At 45.4% G+C, this 24541-nt stretch overlaps 1 protein-coding gene across 8 annotated transcripts in view; it reads left to right on the top strand.

Moving 5' to 3' along the window:
* Positions 1–3559: 3559 nt before the first annotated feature.
* FHAD1 (forkhead associated phosphopeptide binding domain 1) overlaps positions 3560–24541 on the top strand; it is a 165862-nt gene continuing 144880 nt past the window's right edge. For 6 of the 8 annotated variants that reach the window (XR_009730015.1, XM_061383194.1, XM_061383196.1 and 3 more), the window contains exons 1-2: positions 3560–3718; positions 7597–7703. Coding sequence is in view for 7 of the 8 variants with exons in the window: in XM_061383194.1 (XP_061239178.1) it covers positions 7611–7703 (93 nt within the window). In the remaining variant the exon portion in view is untranslated. The remainder of the gene's footprint in view (positions 3719–7596; positions 7704–24541) is intronic. The other 2 variants (XM_061383193.1, XM_061383195.1) reach the window with 1 other exon arrangement.

The following is a 24541-nucleotide window of genomic DNA, read 5'->3' as shown; positions in this document are numbered from 1 at the left end:
CCTGCAGGAAGGAAGCCGGGTGGGTAGCAGGAGCACTCGCTAACAAGCTCCAGGTGCTCCCTCCTAGCCTCAGTCCCCCTTCCATCAGCCTCAGGCAGTGCCCAGCCTTCAGGACAGACGGGAGCCCAGCCTGCTCAGGGCTGAGGGAAAACAGGTGGTGAGCATGGGTGTCCTGTGGTGGTGACAGCTGTCACCTGTAAGTCCCCAGGGAAATACCTTCCCGTCACAGTCATCTTGATTCAAATCCTACCAGATTTTCTGGCTGTGCCACTTTGGGCACATACCTCCATGTCTTTTGAGTCTTATTTCCCTGTTAAACTGGGAGTCATTGGATAAAAATAATACTCATCACGACATCTTTGAGTTCTTCTCTGCAGAGCTCACTGTTCTGGGTGTTTCACTCACGCCTACTGCACCAGGTAATGGTGAGGATTAAATGAGATGACCCAGGAGAAGGATTGAGACACTGCTCAGCAGGTGGAAATCCCTGAGTTAACATCACTTGCTCCAGTATCGTGAGGACAGCCAGGAACAACAGAGCTGGGTCCTAAACCCAGGCCCTTCAGACCCCAGGGTTTCGATGTTCATGGAGATACAGTTAAGCCTTGGTAGCCACCCGGAGCTCAGTAAGACTGATTGATTACAAGCATCAAGGAGCCCATATAAACTAGAAATCTCTAATTTTTTTTTTTTCTTCAGGGTTTTTGATTTTGGTTTTTAGCTTGTTTTTTTGCCATGCTCTGTGGCTTGCGGGATCTTAGTTCCCCCACCAGACACTGAATCCAGGCCATGACAGTGAAAGCATCACGTCCCACCCACTGGACCACCAGGGAATTCCCCAAGGGCAGTATTTTTAATATCCCATCATTGCAAAGTACAACTCTCACTCATCCCAGGATATGCTGATATAAAGCCAGAAGTTAACTAGGGTGATTTATCCTCTGTTTTTGAAATTTAAATGGATGACAAGAAATTGGGTTCCAAGACTTTCCCATACCCTTTGAGATGTGGCCACTTGTGGGGAAGGGTGTCCAATCAAGATTTGGCATTTTCTGCTCCAGTGAGTCTGAATGTCAACTTTCTTCTGGCTTTAGTATTCCCTCACTGAGAGACGGACTAGGGGCAACATATGCTCTCCCAAGCCTATCAGGGGGCATGGGCTGCTCCAGCTTGAGGCCAGCCCGGGTGGGCTCCATAGGGTCCGGCTGGCCCTGAGCAACTCGTATTCTGTGCTCATGGTGATGACACTACAGACAAGCATGGAGATGGGAGTGGGGCTGGAGAGGGGTCCTGGCTGGAGAAGCCTAGGTCCTGGGTAAGGACAGTTCAGCTCCAGCAGCCCAAGAGGTAGCAGAAAGACTGGGGCAGGTGGCAAAGGCTTCCCCTGCTCATTCATTCATTCAGGCACTGTTCTAGGCACTGGGGATTCAGCAGTGAACAAAACAGAAAAACAAATCCCTGCCCTCGTGGAGCTTAAGTTGGGGTCGGGGGAGGAGATGGGAGTGGGGAGATAGACAATAAATAAGATAAATAAACTAAATAAATGGCATGCTAGGTGATACGTGGTAAGACAAAGGGAAGAGCAATACAGTGAGGTTTTTGTTTTGCTGTTCATGATGACTTTTTTGGAGGGGCCGAGCCACTGAGCTTAGTTCCCTGACCAGAGGCTGAACCTGAGCCCCGGCAGTGGAAGTGCTGTTTAGTTGTAAGTTGTGTCGACTCTTTGCAACTCCATGGCCTCCTGCCAGGCTCCTCTGTCCGTGGGAGTTCCCAGGCAAGAAGACTGGAGTGGGTTGCCATTTCCTCCTCCAGGGGATCTTCCTGACCCAGGGATCAAACGATGTCTCTTAGGTCTCCTGCATTGGCAGGCGGGTTAAGTAAATGCAAAGGCCCAGAAGCAGGAATGTTCCTGGGGAGTTGAACCTGACCCTCCCTTTTCCTTTGAAGTTACCACTCAGGTCCTGGCCTTAGCGGTCACACCTCATACTTTCCTAGAGTCTTTCTGGTTGAAGGAAACTAGCGAAGACAGAACCTCCAGGCTGACTGAGGGCCTAGAAGAAATTTCTAGGGACAGGTTCTGGGAAGTATAAGTAAAAGTGTTAGTCATTCAGTCATGTCTGACTCTTTGGGACCCCATGGACTATAGCTTGCCAGGCTCCTCTGTCCATGGAATTTTCCAGGCAAGAATACTAGAGTGGGTTGTCATTCTCTTCTCTAGGGTATCTTCCCGACCCAGGGATAGAACCTGGGTCTCCTGCATTGCAGGGAGATTGTTTATTGTCTGAGCCACCAGGGAAGCCCAGGTCTCTGCAACACAACTGCAGGGCTGAATAAATCCTGGGGTTTTGCCATGCTTTTAACCAATGCACAAGGAACTGGCAATAATGCATCAAATTCATTCCTGGACTATGCTCCAGACCTGCTCAATCAGAATCTCTGTGGTCTGTGCCAGGGAATCTGCATTTCTAAGAGCCGCCTAGGCATGTGTGAGCATCTTTATTGTATATTCCATCCCACACCAATCTCTGTGATTTCTCTCTCTTTTATCTTCTAATTGACAAGGATGGAGTCTGCCATCTTTCATCTTTTTTGGATAAATGTTTTAAGTTTGTCTGGGGGCAACTTGTCAGTCATTTCCTGCCAGGGAAATGGGGCATTCTGTAGGTGGTCAGCAGGGCTGTTCTGTTTGCTCTCAGACAGAAGGGGTTGACCTGAAAAAGGTGATAGGAGATGGGATTGGCATGTCTTCTCCACACACTCCATCCATCCCCCACCCCCGAGCCAGTCCTAGGCCCGTGGATAGGTAGGTGGGGGGCTTCTTAAAGATCTGATCCGAGTCAACATTGGGGCCACCGGCTGACACTTGTAGGGACTCAGGTGATGTTTGTAGAAATAAAGAACAAATGAATGAATAGATGTCAGTTCTGACAGGGAAGGACAGAACAGTAGGATTGTGGGCTTGTAAATAACCTCTTTCTAGCAAACCCCGGGAGACAGTGAAGGACAGGGAAGCCTGGCGTGCTGCTGTCCATGGGGTCGCAAAGAGTCAGACACGACTGAGCGACTGAACAACAGTGGGAGAATTCTTCATTCTTTCAAAATTATTCCTTCCTCCCCACCCATCTCCCATCTCCACACCCACCCCCAGAAGTGATGGTCTCCCCCGCCCCGCCCCCACACACACACCTTATCCTATTCTTTTTTCCTCTGCAACAGAGAAAACTAGGTATTTGGCAGGGGCAGAGGGTACTAACCTCCAAACTTCTAGTTCAGCTCCATTACCCTCCCATGCCTGCCCACCCCCTCCCAACGCACCCAGCCTAGACCAAAGGATAACAGGGAGGATTCTAGAGTCTGCTCCTTCCCCGATGAAAAACTCTGGAGTACCTCTGTGACCACCGAGCCAACTTCCCCATCCATGAAATGGGGATAGACCGCGGATCCGGGAAGGCTCGTGGAGCTGCCACAGGCTGTAATTCGCCGGGTGCTCTCCGCGCACCGCCCCTCGCAGGCCACGCCCCTCACCGGCGCGGCCGGCCCGGGGGCGTTGCCATGGCGACGCGCGTACACAGGCCGGGAGGGCGCACGGGCTGCGGGCCGCCGGCTGGAGACTCCTCGGGAGCGCGGCCGAGCGGCCTCGCCCGGAGCGAGCCCGGCGCCTCCCGAGCGGGCCGGGCTCTTGGCGGAGGACGGGACGTGGGTTTCTTCCTCTGGCCAGGTGAGAGCAACACGTAAGGAGGCGGCGGACGGAAACCCGGGCCGGAAGAGGCCAGCCCTGCTAGGTCAAGGGCTTGCGGTAGGCTGGGGACCCGGCCCCACCCGAGGCTGAACTCTCTGATCCAGGCTCGGGTCGCCGGGAGCACCCTAGAGAAGCTATCCCAACACCAGCCGTTCCTTCCTAAATGCAGCCCCCACCCCCACCCCGAGGTAGCCTGCGAGGAAACTTCGGGCCCCTGCTTGGCACCGGTTTCTGGATGTCCTGGGGTACCGCTGAAATTGAGAGGAACCCTTGTTTCCCCTGATTTATAGCCAATACCCACCCAATGGTCAGACACAGACTCTCCACCCACCCCTTACCTCACCTGTCTTTCTTTAAGGAACTTCGAGGCCCTTTATGGTCCTCAAAAGAAGTTTTGCTCCTGTAGCCCAATTCTGAGCCATCCAGAGTGGTCAGGGGAAATGCAGATTATTTTAGCTCTTTTGCTCTTTATGGTAGTGGGTGCTCCATGGCACTGAGTAAGAACGAATTCACAGAGCTAAACACATTCAAATTACTTTCTGCAGTGTTTTCAGACAAAGAAGTGATGCACGGGGCAAGATTAAGGTGGAGAAATCTTGTCCAGTCCAAAAGCTAGAGATAGAATTTAGGTTCTCCAAGAAGTTATCTAGGATAGATGCTGAAAGGAGAAATGAAAGGTAGTTACTGTCAGAGGTTCCTAGCCGCTGGCCACACTGGCTTGCTTGGAGGTGTCATTTGTATTTTCACTCAGTCAGCAAGTGTTGACCAAGCACCTGTATGTGCCAGTCTCTATCCTGGCACTGGAGATGGTGCCCTGCACAGAACAACTGCAAAGGGTGTGAGCTTTTACCCTGTTTGAAAGTTAGCCTGCCCACCTTATAGGTACTGGCAGAAGACAAGACTCCTAGGCCAGAAACTAAGGACTTGACTGCTCACAGCACAGCAGACACAGCCAGAGCTGCATATGCACAGGGATTCCTGTTGCCCTGAACGTGCCTCGGGGTGGTGAAGAACAGCCAAGGTGGCTGCTGGTGCGTGCGGTGAGTCTGTGTCCCAGATAAGAAACTCCAAACTTAGGAAACCTCAGTCTTTGAAAGGGGCTGCTAGCAAACCTGCCTGACTTTAGCCTCAGAAGGAGCTATTGTCTTTATTATAATAAACAGCTTTATTCTCCAGCTGTTTGCCATTATAAGCATCCTTGGAAGGACAAAATCTTTCAATGGGTGTGAGCACAAGAAACCCATGAAGAATTGCTTCTTAACAAAATCAAGGGACTTCTCTGGCGGTCCAGTGGTTAAGATTCCATGCTTCCAATGCAGGGGGTGAGAGGGTTCAACCCCTGGTCCAGAAACTGAGACCTCACGTGCCACACAGTATGGCCCAAAACCCAAGACAAAATCAACACAGTTCTGGTTTTCCAGGAATATACATCTTAGTGAATGAAAGAGAAACAGACAGCAAACACAACTAAATAAAGGAACAAGAAAAGGTCAGAGAATGATAAGTACGAGGAAGGAAACCCAGCAGGGGAAAACTAACAGGGGAATAACATGAACTGAGGGCGCCTTTAGCCACAGTGTTCACGAGGTTGCCCCAAAGTGGGGCGTCTGAGCAGAGAGAAGACATCGGCTTTGGGGTCGTCTCGGGTGACAGCTGAAAAACAAGTATATACATGACCCAAGTTTTAAGTTTTAAATTAGTGGCCTGTCCTGTGGTTTTCCTACAACAGAGACTTTTCTTGAAAGTTTACATTTTAGATTAATTGCTGGATAACATGGTGCTCTGCCAATGAAGATTAATAACTGAAGGCAGTAGAGCATGGTTGTTTGGAAAGAGGAAATGTCTTTCTCCTATGTTAATGACAGTGAACTTAATAAATTTTATTTCTCATTATATGGAAGCATCAGTATTAGTGGGACATCCACAGGCCTCAAAGTTTACAGATATAAACTATCCTGCTTATTTTTATTCCACTTATCCCCAGGTAGGATCTCATCTTTCTTTCAGCAGATAGAATGCTGGTTTTAAAGACTCTGTTGTTGCATGTCCCAAGCATAACAGATTGCGCAATTCCCCCACCCCACTCTGCCCCACCAGCAACACTGGAGATTTGTGCAGTGGTTATAGACTAAGGTCCAGAGTTGTCACACACTTACTATTGTGTGACCTTAACCTCTCTGAGTCACAGTTTCCTCATCTGTAAAGTGGGACAATACTGACACCTACCTTGCAGGGTTGTTCTGAGAATGAAAAGAGGCAGTGTCTGTAAAAGGTTAGCCCAGTGCCTCACACTTAGTAGGGGTTCACCCTCATCCTTAGTAGTGGATGAAATGATGGAGGTGTTGATGGAAAGCAGAGCCAGACCAGAGGCCCGTTACAGTCACACCCAGGTGACTTTTGTTTTCATTTGTTTGTTTTTTGTTTTGTTTTCAATAGTAGGTTTTTTCCTTTTTCTTTTTAAAAAATCTTTACTTATTTGGCTGCATCTGGTCTTAGTTGTGGCATGTGCGTTCTTTGAGCCTCATTGTGGAATACAGGATCTTGGACCACCATGGTAAGCCTCTAAATGACTTTTGTTTTTACCCACAGTACAACAGCTTCACACTTCAGTGACCTTTCAGGTAAAAAGAGACTTTCTTTACAAGGTGTTAAGATGGAGGATGTCACCCTGTGTAGCTGGACATCTCTCAAATTGGAATTCAAATTGTGTCATGTGAATTATCATCAACATCTTGGAACCTGCCAAAGGCAGGAATACTGAAGTGGGTTGCCATGCTCTCCTCCAGGGGATCTTCCCGCCCAGGGATCGAACCCAGGATCCCACATTGTAGGTGGATTCTTTACTGCCTGAGCAACCAGGGAGCAACCTATACAACCAAAACACATGTATAGGACTTACTTTGAACTGCGTTGAAATATAAAATGGATGGAAGGATACATGGGTAGATATGTGATAAAGTAAATATATCAAAATGTCAATTGTGGAATCTGGGTGGTGGTTATATAGGAGTTCACTATTTACTTCTTTGAACTTTTCTGTGTGTTTCACATTTTCATAAATAAAACACCAGGAAAAGGTAGGTACAGAGTCCTGACTAAGCTATAATCTTAATACTTTGTCTTTGGAAATCATCCTGTTTTTCTACCTAAATATATAACAAAATACAGTGACTTGAAAGTATCATCTAATGCCCATTTCCTTGATGATTTACTCTCTGCACTTTAAGAAGCTCTTTAGAAGCTTGGGGTTCCTTGATTAAAAGTTCGAGAAACCCAAGATTAGTAATAGTAATAATCACAGTAGGAGAAAAGTGTGTTTAGCAAACACCATTCTAGATGCGTCACATGTATCACTGCATTTAAACAAAACCCTTTGGGATACAGAGTATTACTAGCCCCATTTTGCAGATGAGAAAACTGAGGTTTACAGAGAGAATAAGTAATTCAACCAGAGTCACAGAACTAGTAAGTGGTAGGTCAGTAATTCTTAGTTCTTGATTATGGCAAATAACTAACCTCAAACTAAGCTTAATGGGAGTTGGAGAACAGTTGTCAGTGGAATTCAGACTTGTTGTTGGGTTGTTTTTGCTACTGCTTGTTTGTGCTCTAAGTTACATAAAGGGTGTCCTCTGATAATCAGAATCAAGCTTATCTATGACAGATATCAGTGTTGAAAAGACAGTCTTAAAAATGTGAAGAACTGTAATTATGATCATTGTTAAATCCATCTATCCACTCCTACCTCTGCTGATTCCTCTTGTGACATTATGGTATATTTCATCCATTCTAAATATGATATTGAATAATTAAAGGACTCTTTTTTTCTAACCAGATTTTTTTCTGCAAACCTTTTCTAGGGAAAGCAGAGAGTATGAAAGCCTATCTAAAGAGCGCGGAAGGCTTTTTTGTCTTGAATAAAAGTACTACGATTGGAAGGCATGGAGACTCAGACCTTGTTTTAGAGGTAAGACCTCCTCCTGCCCAACCCCTCATCTCTGCAGAAGTCCAGTCTGCTGTGGACTCTGACCGCTTCTGAAGCACAGCCTCTGGCTGACGTCCTCTGCCTTCCTCGGTGTGCTTTGTTGTCGTTCAGTCGCTCAGTTGTGTTCTGCTCTTTGCGGCCCCTTGGACTGCAGCACGCCAGGCTTCCCTGTCCTTCACCATCTCCCAGAGTTTGCTCAGGTTCACGTCCATTGAGTCCATGATGCTATCTAGCCGTCTCATCTTCGGTGTGCTACCGATAACCAGTTGTCAGGTGTGCTGGAGCTCCCTGGCTCACATGATAAGAATGAGCAGGAGATGTGCCTTCTGTTCTTTTGCTGACCGTGTCTGTTCTGCCATGTCCCACCCAGGATCCCCTCCCCCGCTGCCTGATGGGGCCGTTTGGAAAGTGGGCATGGAGCTGATGCTTGACCTTCACCTGCTCCAGGTCTGGCAGCCAGAGCCACCTGAAGTGCCCAGCTTGACCAATAGCCTCTTGCCCTTTTCAGAGCTTCTGGAGACTGCTGTGGGTCCCTCGAAGCCCTCCCCTACCCCCACCTCCCAAGTAGTAAATCAGGATAAGCCTTGGGCATAGCCACAGTATCCTCTCATTTCACTTCATTCTCTGTGTTAGCTGTGGCTTGGTCCACAGTCCCAGCTTGATGATAGCCAAAGAAATTGGAAGATAGTAAGGAATTAGTCAAAACGGTGGCTCTGGGGGCACTCTCTGTCCCCCTTCTGATGTCTGTGTCAGAAGCTTTCTCTGTCATTTTTCACATTAATAAAACTCTGCTACACACACACACAACAGTTGCTTTGAACCTTTTAAAATATTTCAATATTTTAGGGGTTAAAATATTGAAAGAAAAATGCAGTGGAATTTATGACTTTAAAAGGCAGGTCTCTTTCAGACTTCACTCAACAGATTGTTAAAAGACTTTTTATTTTGAAATGATAGGTTCACAAACAGTAGAGAGAGAATGGTACAAAGCGTGTGTATTGTTCTGTGCCATTCTATCATACGTATGAATGTGTGTGTAGCCGCCAAGATATAGAATTGACTTCCCGGGTAGCTCAAGTGGTAAAAAAAAAAAAAAAAGCTGTCTGCCAATGCAGGAGATACAGGTTTGATCCCTGGGTTAGGAAGACCCCCTAAAGGAGAAAATGGCAACCTGCTCCAGTATTCTTGCCTGGAAAATCCCATGGACAGAGGACCCTGGTGGGCTACAGTCTGTGGGGTTGTAAGGAGTTGGACACGACTGAACAACTGAACACACACCCACACCAAGGTGTATAGAACTACTCCATCATCAAAGATCTCCCTTGTGATAGTCTTTTTTTTTTTTCAATGTATTTATTTACTTAGCTGCCTTGGGTCTTAGTGCAGCTTGTGAGATCTAGTTCCCTGACCAGGGGTTGAACCCAGGCTGCCTGCTCTGGGAGCTCAGAATCTCACTACTGGACCACCAAGCAAGTCCCATGATACTCCTTTTATGGTCACAATACTTTCTCCCACCACCATCCCCAAGCCCCAACAACCACTAATCTGTGTTTCATCTCTTTAATTTTTATCATTTTGAGAATATTACATAAATGGAATCTTAACATTTGTGACCTTTGCCATTTTTTTTTTTAACTCCGTGTAATGACTTTGACATCGATCTAGGTTATTAGCTTGTTCTTTTATTTCTGAGTAATAGCCCATGTTATGAATGTACCACCTATGTTTAAACATTCACTTATTGAGGGACATTGTGATTCCATTAGGGGCTGTTACAAATAAATCTACTATAAACATTTGTGAACAGGTTTTTCTGTGAATGTAAGTTTTATTTTTCTGAGATGAATGTTCAGGAGTATGATTGCATGGATCAACATTTATGCTAATATATATTCAGTTTGTGGAGAAACTGCCAGAATCTTATCCAGGGTGGCTACACCATTTTTTAGTCACACCAGCAATGTATGAGATAAGTTTCTGTGCATCTCCACCAGCAATTAATATTAACACTTTTTTATTTTAGCTGTTTTAGTAAATGTGTAGTGGTTTCTTATCATAGTCTTAATTTGCATTTCCCAAATCGATAGTGATGTTAAATGTCTTTTCGTGTACTTATTTGCCTTCTGCATACCCTCTTTAGTGACATATCTCTTAATGTCCTTTAACCATTTCTAATCCAATTGTTTCTTCACCGTTGAGTTTTGAGAATTCTTTAGGTATTTTAGGTATGAGTCCCTCATCAGATCGAAGGTTTGCAAATATTTTCTCCCATCCATAGCTTGTCTTTTCATTCTCTTAACAGGATATTTCACAGAACAAAAGTTTTAACTTTTGATGAAGTCCAGGTCATTATTTTTTTCCTTCATAGATCATGCTTTTAGCATCATGTCTAAGAACATGCCACCAAGTCCTTGATCCTGAGGATTTTCTCTTATATGTTCTTTGAAGTGCTTTATAGTTTTATGTTTAAATCTGTGAACCATCTTGGGTTCACTTTTGTTTATGTTGTGAGATTTGGGTCAATGTTCACTCTTACTGCATGTGGATATTGAGTTGTTCCAGAACCATTTGTTAAAAAGACTATCCTTTCTTATTGAATTGCTTTTGCAAATTTGTCAAAAATAATCTGGCCATACTTCTATAGGGGCTGTTTCTGAGTTCCCTAGTATGTTTCATGGATCTATGAGGCAATCCCTCTACCTTTATGACACAGCCTTGATTCCTATTGCTGTGTGAGTCTTAAATCAGATAGAGTGACTCTTCCCACTTTATTCTTCTTTAAATTTTTTAACCTATTCTAGTTCCTTTGCCTTTTCATTTACATTTTAGTGTAAGCCATCTGTATATACAAAATATCATGCTGTGATTTTTATTGGAGTTGTGTTTAGTCCTTCATTCAATGTGAGAATAATTGATATTCTACTGCATTGTCTCTCAATTCATGAACATGGTATATTTCTTCATTGATTCAGGTGGTCTTTGATGTCTCTCATGAGTGTTTTGTAATTTTTAGCATACAAGTTCTGTACATGCTTGTTAGATTTTCACTTCAGTATTTCTCTCTTTCTCTTTTTGAGTGATTGTAAATGGTATTTGGGCTTCTCAGGTGGCCCTAGTGGTAAAGAACCCACCTGCCCATGCAGGAGACATAAGAGACTCGAGTTTGATCCCTGGGTCGGGAGGATCCCCTGGAGGAGAGCATGGCAACCCACTCCAGTATTCTTGCCTGGAGAATCCCATGGACAGAGGAGCATGGCAGGGTACAGTCCATAGTGTTGCAAAGAGTCAGACACGACTGAAGCGACTTAATGCGCACACACACACTGTCACACAAAAGGTATTATATTTTTTATTTTGTTTGCTTTTTATTTTTACGTGTTCATTTTATTTTTACATGTTCATTGACACTATATAGAAATACAGTTGATCTTTGTATGCTTCTTAGTTTCTTGCAACATTAACTGAACTCTCTATATAAAGGTTTTTGTAGCTTTCTTGGGATTTTTATACACAAACAATCATGTCATCTACAGTAAGATTAGTTTTATTTCTCCTTCCAGAAAAGGATATCTGAATGCCTTTCATTTCCTTTTCCTTGCTTTATTTGTCTGGTTAACAATTCTGGGACTCTGTTGAATAAGAGTGGCATAAATTTTTAAAATATTTATTTATTTAATTTGGCTGCATTGGGTCTTAGTTTCAGCATGCAGGATCTTTGTTGCATCACGCAGGATCTTCCATTGCAATGCATGGACTCTCTAGTTGCAGTGTGGGCTTAGTTGCTCCATGGCAAGTATGATCTTAGTTCCCTGACCAGGGATTGAACCCATGTCCCCTGCGTTGCAAGGCAGACTTAACCACTGAACCACCAGGGACCTAGTGTAAATCTTTATATTTGCTTGTTCCTGAACTTAGGGAAAGCATTCAGTCTTTCACCATTAACTATGAGGTAAGCTGTGGGTTTTTTGTACATATTCTTACTAAGTGAGCAAGTTCCCTCCTTTATTCCGAGTTTTCTGATTATATTTATCATAAGCTCAACAGATTTAAAACTAACTCCATGAACCTCCCCTTGAGATTCTTCTCCATGATATGGTTTCCTTTCAAGGACACAGAAAAATCTGTGCAGTATGCAAAGTTTGGGGGCGGGGGTGGAGAAAAAGAAGAATTGCAGTTTCTTCTTTATCATAACAAGGCATAGATTTGGGGTGGTTTTATTTCCTGTTCTGGGCTTCCCCAGTGGCTCCTCGGTAAAGAATCCACCTGAAGCGTAGGAGATATGGGTTCGATCCCTGGGTCCGGAAGATCTCCTGGAAAGGGAAATGACAACCCACTCCAGTATGCTTGCCTGGAAAATTTCATGGACAGAGGAGCCTGGTAAACTACAGTCCATGGGGTCACAAAAAAGTCAGACACAACTAAGTAACTGAGGACACACGTTACTTCCTGTCTGGCTAAAGTAGAGACAGAGATCTCTGTTTTGAACCTGACTATGATATTAAAAAACTGTAGTAACTTTTTTTTGTAATGCAATAGGTCATTTTATTACTGGTGACGTATCCTTGCCCTTTCCAGATAGGTTTCAGCAGTGAGTGTATAGTGTGTTTCTCCGAAAGAGCATGGAGAGTGAGCTGCTTGAAGATGTGATAAAATGTCTATCCTCTTTTCTTCCTCAAAGACTATTTTCTAAAGAGCAATTTTAGGCTTACAGCAAAATTAAGAAAAAAGTTTATAGATATCCTGTGTATCCTCCTGCCCAACACACATGCCCAAAGCCTCCCAGACTGTCCATCCACAGCATAGTGGCCCATGTGAGGAAACTAGCAATTTTTAAAAGTGGAGGCTTTGAAGATAGGCAGACCTGGGTTTGAATCTCATTAGGCTACTTTGTGGCTGAGTGATTTCAACCAGACTAATCACTCTGAGCTCATTTTCCCTGTCTGTAAACCTCTTACCTCACAGGATGGTTGTGAGGGTTAAGTGAAAAAATGCACGTAAAGAGGCTGGCATGTGGTGCTCAGTAAAAGACACAGTGGTCATTGTTTTGGTCTCATAAGACAGAGAGACTCTTCTCAGAAGAAGAGAAGAATCCTCAGAGGGCTGAAGAATCCTCAGAAGGTTGAGTTGAGGATCCACTGACATTAACAAGCCATTTGGAAAAGGAAACCAGTGAGGACCGTTACTAACCGGACAGAAACTGAGTTGCATTCATTGTATAAAAATAAGTGATGGCTTGCTGCTGCTGCTGCTGCTAAGTCGCTTCAGTCGTGTCCGACTCTGTGCGACCCCATAGACAGAAGCCCACCAGGCTCCCCCGTCCCTGGGATTCTCCAGGCAAGAACACTGGAGTGGGTTGCCATTTCCTTCTCCAATGCAGGAAAGTGAAAAGTGAAAGGGAAGTTGCTCAGTCGTGTCCAACTCTTTGCGACCCCATGGACTGCAGCCCACCAGGCTCCTCCATCCATGGGATTTTCCAGGCAAGCTCCCCAAACTTAGTTTAAGAAATAAGTCACCACCACCAGCAACAGTCAGGTTAATTTATGAAGGAATCAGTTGCATTTCCAGAAGCGTGAGCTCATTTTGACTCCGTGGAGTACAGATGATATGTGAATCACCAAGCATTTTGGGGATAGAGTTCTGATGAGCACTTCTGTCTTCTCTTAGACAAATCATCTTCCCATGGTTTAAATGGGTTTGGGAGAGGAGAGTTTATCTAAAGAGCGGTGTGGGGACATGGGTCTACTTGGAAGAATTGAAACCTGCAGACATGTCAACATTTTCCAGTTTTATAAAACATGACAAGGTAAACATTGCCCCTCTGCTGACTTCATTGCCTTTCTGTTCGGAAGGATCACCCATTTTTTTTAAAATTAGTTTTTATTCCTTTATTTGTTTATTTTTGGCTGTGCTGGGCCTTCGTTTCTCTAGCTGTGGCGAGCGAGGTCTGCTCTCTGTTGTGGTGCACAGGCTTCTCACTGCAGAGGCTTCTCTTGTTGCAGAGCACAGGCTCCAGGCACATGAGCTTCAGTAGCTGCAGCTTGTGGGCTCCAGTGTGAGGGCTCAGTAGTTGTGGCCCACAGGATCAGTTGCTCTCCAGCATGTGGGATCTTCCAAGACCAGAGATCAAACCCATGTCCCCTGCATTGCCAAGCAGATTCTTATCCACTGTGCCATCAGGGAAGTTCCAGAAGGATCACCTTTGATCAGCTGTGAGCCATCCTAAGGAATCATTCAGCAGTCAGTTTATAGTTTATGTTATTAATGCCACTAGAAGTCATTCTACTAAATAAGATTAATGGATGTGGAAGTGAAAGTCGTTCAGTCGTGTCCAACTCTTTGCGACCCCACGGACTATACTGTCCATGGAATTTGCCAGGCCAGAATACTGGAGTGGGTAGCCATTCCCTTCTCCAGGGTATCTTCCCAACCCAGGGATCAAACGCAGGTCTCCCACATTGCAGGTGGATTCTTTACCAGCTGAACCACCAGGGAAGCCAAGATTAAGGGATATGTATTAATAAAAAGTCATCCTTCAGATTACCCAGAGGTTACATCTAGCAAATAAAAAAGATTGTTTTATTTATCTGAATCAATCCTAAAAAATAGGCAGTCACACTTCTAAAGAGTTCTATTTATCAGCAAGGCTGAAATATTGTTTGGAGTGTTTGTTTTGTAATAGTTTGACATCGTTTACTTTTTCCAATAATGGGAAGTAGTTCCATGCTTCTTGTTTTTAAAAATTGGGAGGAAGCAAAATATAAGGAAAAAAATAAAAGTCACTTGTAATCATTTGGTTCAGAGAAAAATCAATATTGGTATCTTCAGGGTCTTACTGTCCAGATTTTTTCCGTATATCCTGCAAGAAACGTAATTCCCTAAAGGCAGTAGGAAGGCTGTTTATTTATTTATTTATTTATTTTTGGCTGTGCTAGGTCTTGGTTGCTGCACACGGGTTTTCTCAAGTTGCGGCGAGTGGAGGCTACTCTTCGTTGAGGAGCACAGGCTTCTTGTCGCAGTGGCTTCCCTTGTTGCCAAGCGTAGGCTCTAGAGCACAGGTTCAGAAGTTGTGGCACACAGGCTTAGTCGCTCCAAAGCCTGTGGAATCTTCCCAGACCAGGGATCAATCCCATGTCCCCTGTATTGGCAGACGGATTCTTAACCACTGAACCACTAGAGAAGCCCAGGAAACCTGTTTATAGCCAGGCTAGTGAGAACTGTTCATAGTCAACAGTAAGAACTGTTATCATTCATTCATTCATTCCACAATATTTTCCTGGAGCCACAGCACCAAGGCAAGCCTAGGGATACAGTGATGGCGGGACTGGACCCACGTCCCTGCCATCAGGAAGCTGCCAGGAGAGAGGGACATAAGTCAGATGATCCCACAAAGGTGTGATGAATTCCATTCTGAACTGGGGCTCTAAAACAAAGAAATATGGAGAACAAAGAGGATTTGACAAAGGGAGACGGAAACAGCATATGCAAAGGTCCTGGGGTAGACCAAAGTCACTGAGAGAAAACCAGGGCGTCCAGGAGTCAGATCCGAAAGGAGGAGGGCTTAGTGACAAGCAGGCCTCCTTCACGTCACACTAAAGATTTTGCCCTTTATCTGAAAAGCAATGGAAGAAGATTTGAAGGACTGTAAGCAAGGCGGGGTAGGCTTCCTGGGTATCGCTAGTGGTAAAGAACCTGCCTGCCAACACGGGAGTCATAAGAGACATGAGTTTGAGCTCATGGATTCTCGAGTTAGAGAATCCATGGACAGAGGAGTCTGGCAGGCTACAGTCCATACGGTAACAAACAGTCAGACATGACTGAAGCGACTTAGCACACACGTGTGCAAGCAAGGAGGAGACCTGCCAGTGGCCATCCTGGATGCCATGTGCAGTGTCCCTTCCTCCCATTTTGTACACTCCGAAGCCTAAGCCTTGCTCAATTCAGAGTTAAACCTTTCAAATTATAATTTATGTGATTTGATGTGCCTTGCGAACTATAATTTTTTTAGAGTTGAATGTGGCTGTTATCTATAGTCTGCTGAGAAGGGGGCTCCTTTCTTCCAGAATAAAGAAATACCACAAGCCAACGGTTGGATTTTCCATTGGTATAAAGTGAAAGTGTTAGTTGTTCAGTTGTGTCTGACTCTTTGCAACCCCATGGACTGTAGCCTGCCAGGCTCCTCTGTCCATGAAATTCTCCAGGCAGGAATACTGGAGGGGGTTGCCCTTTCCCTGTCCAGGGGATCTTCCTGACCCAGAAATCAAACCTGGGTCTCCTGCATTGCAAACAGATTCTTTACCATCTGAGCCCCCATTTTGTGTAAGAGTGTATGAACACTCTATATAAGAGTGCTTGTTAAACATGGGCTCCTAGACATTCTGATCCCAGTGGGTTTGGGGTAAGGCCCAGGAATCTTCATATTTATATGCTCCCCAGGTTCAGGTCAGAGTGGGGTCCCCTGGAATTGGTTCCAGGACCACACTTTGGGAACTTTGTTCCCTTCCTGTCCCTTCTTGATCAGTGCTTCTTCCCTTCTGATGTTCTGGGAGCTCCTGCTTGTGTGTGTGTGTGTGTGTGTTATTTCAATAAAGTATGTTTTGAGGAAGAGAGAAGCGAAGGTTAAACAGTGAAGGGCTGACCGTGTAAGGACTCCCCGTTTAAGGGGCTCCCCTAGTCCCATCCTGGGGAGGTTCCAGGGTCCCCTAGAAGACTGAGCTGTAGGACAGCCCGTCATTTCAGAGCTGTGGCCAGGAGGGTGGAGGTGGAAGAGGGAGAAAGGACAGAAATGCCTGGGGGATGAAATGCTGATGCCCGCACCTCTAACCCTCAGTGACCAGCATCCTGGGACCACTCCTTCTCATGGGTGGAGCGATCTGTCCAGCCTGTGTCAGCGCTTCTCAGATGGGATCTGAGGCGCGCTCTCACACCGACCAGAATCCATACGACCAGGTGACTCTTGTCTCTGACCCTGGCACCTGCCGGTTCTGGGCTGCCTCTTAGAAAAGAACCAGAGTCGACATCATACTCTTTTTTATTTTTTTATTTTCTTACAAGACAACTCCATAAAAACATCTACTTCTGCTTCATTGACTATGTTAAAGCTTTTGTGTGGATCACAACACACTGGAAAAGTCTTAAAGAGATGGGAATACCAGACCACCTTACGTGCCTCCTGAGAAACCTGTATGCAGGTCAAGAAGCAACAGTTAGAACCAGACATGGAGCAATGGACTGGTTCCAAATTGAGAAAGGAGTATGTCAAGGCTGAATATTGTCACCCTGCTTATTTAACTTATATGCAGAGTATATCATGTGAAATGCCGGGCTGGATGAAGCACAAGATGAAATCAAGATTTTAGGGAGAAATATCAATAACCTCAGGTACACTACCCTTATGGCAGAGAGTGAAACGGAACTAAAGAGCCTCTTGATGAAGGTGAAAAGGAGAGTGAAAAAGCTGGCTTAAAACCTAACATTCAGAAAACGAAGATCGTGTCATCTGGTCCCATAACTTCATGACAGATAGGTGGGGAAACAATGGAAACAGTGAAAGACTATTTTCTTGGGCTCCAAAATCACTGCAGATGGTGACTGCAGTCATGAAATTAAAAGAAACTTGCTCCTTGGAAGAAAAGCTATGGCCAACCTAGACAGCGTATTAAAAAGCAGAGACATTACTTTGCCAACAAAGGTCCCTCTAGTCAAAGCTATGGTTTTTCCAGTAGTCATGTATGGATGTGAGAGTTGGATCATAAAGGGGACTGAGCGCTGAAGAATTGATGCTTTTGAACTGTGGTATTGGAGAAGACTCTTGAGGGTCCCTTGGACTGCAAAGAAATCAAACCAGTCAATCCTATAGGAAATCAGTCCTGAATATTCATTGGAAGGACTGATGCTGAAGCTGAAGCTTCAATACTTTGGCCACCTGATGGGAAGAGCCGACTCATTGGAAAAGACCCTGATGCTGGGAAAGATTGAAGGCAGGAGGAGAAGGGGACGACAGAGGATGAGATGATTGGATGGCATCACTGACTCGATGGACATGAGTTTGAGCAAGCTCTGGGAGACAGTGAAAGATAGGGAGGCCTGGTGTGCTATACTCAATGTGGTCGCAAAGAGTCAGACACGGCTGAGCAACTGAACAGTAACAACAAGCAAATTTACCAAGCATTTTTTCCTCTAAAAGAAATGTAAATTTATGTCTGTACAAAGATTTCTGACATCATCATCTTATTATTCTCAAAAAAGATTACTGGAATTGTCTGTTTATCTGCATTTCATGGATGGGAAGGTGCGTCTGCTGTGTCCAGGGACACGTATGACTGTAACTCAGACGAGCGCGGCCATATTGCCCACCAGAGGTTCCCGGATGCGGTGTCCTGCCAGCAGTGGGGTCCCTCTCCCACTCCCCCCAGCGTAGAGTGTTGTCCACCACTGGATCTTTGGTGATCTGCAGGGTGAAGTACAGTACCCGTGTCATTTTTGTTCACACTCTTATTCTGAGGGAACACCTGCACTTGGAGATATAAGGTGACAAGTGGACTCTCTGCGGGGAAATCCATGGAATGAAGCAGACCTAAGGAGGGTGCACTTGCCGACTCCCCGTCTGTGCCCCCCACCCGCCGTGTCATCCTACCTGGACTGCACTCCTATCCCACCCTGTTCCCCGCCCCCACCTGTCCTACCCCTGACTCCTGCCCAAGTGCTCCTAACTCTCGGGGTTCACCTGTCTGATCTCACCAGTCCTTGGGGAATTTTCGTGTCCCCTGTTTGAGAACTGGCAGCTGATTTCATCGGTCAGTTCCCACCACAGCGGTTGATGGGGCTGCTTTTTTCACTTGGAGGTGGAAGGCTTCCAAGAGGAAAAAGTTCAGACGAAAGGACTGGATCATAATCTCATCATTTTATTGTGATACAATGCACATAACATAAAATCTGCCATCTTAACTACTTTTTTAAAGTTTACAGTTCAGTGGCATTAAATATGTTTGCATTGTTGTGCAACCCGTCACCCCCATGCATCGCCAGAACATGTTTCATCCTGCAGAACTGAAACCCGGTCCCCGTGAAACCACTCCCCATCCCCCTGCCTCCCAGCGCCCAGCAACCACCATGCTGCTTTCTGTCTCTATGGACTTGACCACTCTGGGTGCCTCACAGAAGTACAATCATACAGTATTTGTCTTTTCACGACTGGCTTATTTCACTGAGTGAAGGAGAGGGAAGCCTGGCATGCTGCCGACCATGGGGTCGTAAAGAGATACGACTTAGCAGCTGAAAAGCAAAAACAGTGAGCTCAGGGTTCATCCATGCTGTCGCGTGTATCTGAATTTCCTTCCTTTTTAAGGCTGAATAATATTTCATTGTATGGATTTGCCACGTTTTGCTTATTCATTCATCTACCAGTGGACACTTGGGTTGTTTTTACCTTTTGGCTGTTGCAAACAATCCTGTGAACTTGGGTGTATAAATATCGCTTCACGCCTCTGCTTTCAGTTCTTTGGGATATATACCCAAAAGTATATCATGTGCTGGATCACATGATTATTTTATTTTTAGTTGTTTGAGGAACTGCCATGCTGTTTTCCATAGCAGCTGCACTAATTTACATCCTCACCAGCAGTGCACAGGGGTTTTACCTTCCCAACATCCTTACCAACCCTTGTTATTTCCTGTTGTTGTTGCTGATAGTAACCATTCTGATTGATGTGAGGTGAAAGAAAGATCATAATCTTTTGAATAGCATACAGAATACACAAAAGCTATAGCATATGTTTATGGACTGCTTACCATCTCTCATGACTTTATGTATTGTCTATGTATGTTCTATATATAGTTATAGAATTACATCCTCAAAACAAATCCTGTGCGGGTAAGAATTGCTCTTATCATTATTATCCTCAACTGAAGACGTGGAAGTGGAACTCAGAAAAGTTAAGGGACTTGCCCAAATCAGATAACTAGCCGGGGGAGGTGGGGCTGAGTTTCAGACTGGGCTGACTCGAGCTTCTAAAAAAGAAGCTAAAAAGCTTTTTGCATCTAAATTTAGCTTTGGGAACATCTAATATCTAAATATTAGAAATTCCTTGTAGGTTAACTGAGATGACAAGGTAATTGGCTAAGCTAGGGAGATTGCACCCTGTGGAATCCAGGGTGGGGCTGTCAGTGAAACATGATAGGTGTAGTCTGCTGCTGCTGCTGCTGCTAAGTCGCTTCAGTCGTGTCCCACTCTGTGCGACCCCGTAGACGGCAGCCCATCAGGCTCCACCGTCCTTGGTATAGTCTAGCGATCCTCATTCACGCCACAGACTGAGATGGCGCCATCTAGTGGGGGGTCTGGGTAAGGAGGAAATGTGTGTGCGTGCTCACACTGTGTCCCACTTTTAGCGACCCTATGGACTGTAGCCCGCCAGGCTCCTCTGTCCATGGGATTTTTCAGGCAAGAATACTGGGGTGGGTTGCCATTTCCTGCTGCAGGGGATCTTCCTGACCCAGGGATCGAACCTGAGTCTCTTGTGTCTCCTGCATTGGCAGGTGGATTCTTTACTACTAGTTCATTTCCAAGAGGCGCATTGGAGCTGTTACGTGAAGGCACAGCAAGAATCCCACCTCTTCTTTCCAAACTAGCCAGAGTAAGTTCTCTGCTCCCACTTGGATAACCTAGGATAGCCTTCCTCTTTTAAGATCACTGATTACATCTGCATGGTCCCTTTTGCCACATAATGGATTATATTTTCAGAGATCAGGGTGTGGGCATTTTTGAGTCAAAGCTGTGGTTTTTCCAGTAGTCATGTATGGATGTGAGCGTTGGACCATAAAGAAGGCTGAGCACCGAAGAACTGATGCTTTTGAACTGTGGATTGAGAAGACTCTTGAGAGTCCCTTGGACAGTCAATCCAAAAGGAAATTAACCATGAATATTCATTGGAAGGACTGATGCTGAAGCTGAAGCCCCAGTACTTTGTCCACCTGATTTGAAGAACTGACTCACTGGAAAAGACCCTGATGCTGGGAAAGATTGAAGGCAAAAGGAGAAGAGGGCAGCAGAGGAAGAGATGGTTACATAGCATCACTGACTCAATGGATATGGATTTGAGCAAACTCCGGGAGATAGTGGAGGACAGATGAGCCTGGTGTGCTGCAGTCCATGGAGTCACAAAGAGTCAGACAGGACTTAGTGACTGAACAACATCTTTGAGAGACCATTCTGCCCACCACATTAATACTGCCTCCTGCCTGGACCATTGCTATGGGAAGAAGCAGTGGGTCAACAACAGGGGCCATGGAGAAACATGGCTGGATGAGCTGGAGGGTGATAATATGATTATCAAGAATGGAGGGGGCAGGATTGTTGAATGAGCACCTCAGCATTCAGGAAGCCGCTGGGCAGGGTTGGAAATACACATCCAAGAGTCCAGGGGGTGGTGCAGCAGCCCCAGCCCATAGAAACAGACTGAGGAGGAAACAGATACAACCCTAGAACCCTGGGGAGCATCTGAGGGGAGAGGAGCCTGGCGTGGAGACCTGGAAGCAGAGAGCTGAGGGAGCCAGGAAGCTGTTGCTGGGTCGGGGCGTTAATAACAGAGACAACTGATGGTTGCTGAGGGCTTGCTTCATGCCAGGCTCTGCTCTTTGCACTTTTGAGTATATTAACTCATTTCATCCTTAGGAGGTAAGGGCTGTAGTCTGCCCTAGTGAGGTCGCTGGGGCACCAATAGGCTGAGGATCCTGCCTGAGGTCACAGAGGTGGGCTGGGGCACTGGTACCAGCCTCTCTGGAGCCTTGCTCATCCCCAGGGCTCTCCCAGGGAGACCAAGAGGGAGGATCCAGCCGATGGGGAAGCAGAGAAGCTTCCTGTTTCATTCCACTCCCAGACTCGCCACCCCACCAGCCCCTGGCCATTTTCTTATATCCTTATTCTTTTGAAAACCCTGTTTTCCTACTATTTATGCACTCCATCGCTTTCTGAGGCAGTGAGAGGCTGGGGCAAGGGGAAAGACAGGACAGCCAAGAACCTAAAAGTTAAAAAGAAATAGATCAAACACATACACACACATTAATTTCAAAAATATTTTCCTACTACTTTGAACACTTCATCAAGCAGTGCCTTTTGTCAATTCTGTGAAGCCTAGCTTTTGAAACTCACTTTTACAGCTCAAGGAGCAACAGCAGAGAAGCAAAGACCCATGCCGTGGGCTGCCCAGCTGGAGAGCAGCAGCGGTGGGGCTTGAACTCCAGGCTTTCCGACTCCAGAGCACATCCTCCTGCTCCCAATAGAGAACACTTTGCATTCGCTCTATGTTTTCTTCTAAAAACATATACATGCTTTTATATGTATTATGTCACCAATAACTTATAAGACTGTCCTAATGTTACCCTCATTTACAGATGAGGAAACTGAGGTATCACTTGCCCAAGGTCAGCCTGCTAGGAAATGGGAGAGCTGAACTTGAGCCCAGCTCTTAAAGCTGAATAATACTCCACTGCATGGACGGGTCACATTTTGCTTATCCAGTCATCAGTCAACGGGCACATGGGTTGCTTCCACCTTTTGGTAATTGTGAATAGTTAGTGTTAGTTGCTCAGTCGTGTCCGACCCTTTGCGACCGCATGGACTATAACCTCCCTCCATGGAATTCTCCAGGTCAGAATACTGGAGTGGGTTGGCATTCACTTCTCCAGGGGATCTTCCCAACCCAGGGACTGAACCCAGGTCTCCCCCATTGCAGGCAGATTCTTTACTGTCTGAGCCAACTGTGAATCATGCTGCCATAAACATGACTGTACAGATATCTCTTCAAGGTCCTGATTTCAGTTCTTTTGGGTATATGCCCAGAAGTGGACTTGCTGGATCATATGATAATTTTATACTAAAATTTTTGATAAGCCACCATACTATTTTTCATATCAGCTGCACCATTTTACATTCTCAGCGGTGCCTAAGTGTTCCACTTCCTCCACATCCTTGCCAACACATGTCATTTTCCGTTGTTGGCTTGTTTTTGATGGTAGCCATCCAAGTGGTATGAGGTGATATCTCGTTGTGGTTTTGATTTGCATTACCGTAATGATTAGTAATGTTGCACATCTTTTCTGTTTGTTGGCCATTTGTGTATCTTCTTTGGAGAAATGTCTATTCCAGTTCTTTGCCATATTCGATCAGGTTATTTGGGGTGTTTTGTTATTGAGTTATAGGAGTTCTCTATATATTCTTTTAAAACTATTTATGTATTTATTTGGCTGTGTCAGGCCTTAGTTGTAGCACGTGGGATCTTTTGTCGCAGCACACGAGCTCTTCAGAGTGGTGCCTGGCCTTCTCGCTGGTTGTGGTGCTTGGGCTCAGTAGTTACAGCATGCAAGCTTAGTTACCCCATAGCACGTGGGATCTTAGTTCCCTGACCAGGGATCAAATCCACGTCCCCTGCATTGGAAAATAGATTCTTAACCACTGGACCACCAGAGAAGTCCCTGTATATTCTTGATGTGTGTGCCTGCTAAGTCTCTTCAGTTGAGTCCATCTCTTTGCAGCCCCATGGAGTGTAGCCCACCAGGCTCCCCTGTCCATGGGATTCTCCAGGCAAGAATACTGGAGTGGGTTGCCATGCCCTCCTCCAAGGGATCTTCCCAACCTAGGGATCGGCCCGTGTCTTTTACAGCTCCCGCATTGGCAAGCAGATTCTTTACCACTAACACCACCTGGGAAGCCTCATATTCTTGATATTAACCCTTTTTAAGTTACATGATTTGCAAGTATTTTCTCCCATTCTGTAGAGGGCCTTTCACCCTGTTAATTGTGTCCTTTGATTCACAGAAGTTTTAAATTTTTATATAGTTGAATTTATCTGTTTTATTTTTGTTGCGTATGCTTTTGGTACCATACCCAAAAAAGCATTACCAAATCCGATGTCATAAAGCTTTCCTCCTATGTTTTCCTCTAAAAGTTATATAGTTTTAAGCTATGAGTCTTTAGTCTTTAGTCTTTGAGCCAGGCTTCCCCAGTGGCTCAGCAGTAAAGAATCCTCCTGCAGTGCAGGAGACTCAGAAGACACGGGTTCAATCCCTGAGTCAGGAAGATCCCCTGGAGGAGGAAATGGCAACTGACTCCAGTACTTTTGCCTGGAAAAATCCCATGGACAGAAGAGCCTGGTGAGCTAGACACAGAGAGTCGGACAGGACTGAGCAAGCACAGCAATAAGTCTTTGATCCTTTCTGAGTTACTTTTTGTATGCAGTGTAAGGTAAGAGTCTAACGTAATTCTTTTGCAGTTTTTCCCAGCATCATTTGTTGAAAATACTGTTCTTTCACCCACTGGATGATCTTAGTAGCCTTGTGGAAAATCATTTGATCATACATGCAAAGGTTTATTTCTGCTGAAACTCCAGTACTTTGGCCACCTCATGCGAAGAGTTGACTCGTTGGAAAAGACTCTAATGCTGGGAGGGATTGGGGGCAAGAGGAGAAGGGGACGACAGAGGATGAGATGGCTGGATGGCATCACTGACTCGATGGACATGAGTCTGGGTGAACTCCGGGAGTTGGTGATGGACAGGGAGGCCTGGCGTGCTGTGATTCATGGGGTCGCAAAGAGTCAGACACAACTGAGCGACTGATCTGATCTGATCCTGTTCCATTGGTCTATATGCCTGACCTTATGTTAGTATCACACTGTTTCGATTAGTATAGCTTTGCACCTATCAAAAGTAAGTTTTGAAATCAATAAGTGTGAGACCTCCAACTTTTTATTTTTCACGATCGTTTTGGCTATTCAGTTCCATTGAGATTCCATATGAATTTTAGGATGGATTTTTCTGTTTCTACAAAAA

The sequence above is a fragment of the Bos javanicus genome, chromosome 16 (assembly GCF_032452875.1).
Source record: "Bos javanicus breed banteng chromosome 16, ARS-OSU_banteng_1.0, whole genome shotgun sequence".
NCBI lineage: Eukaryota > Metazoa > Chordata > Mammalia > Artiodactyla > Bovidae > Bos > Bos javanicus.
This window is presented reverse-complemented; position numbering and strand designations above follow the sequence as displayed.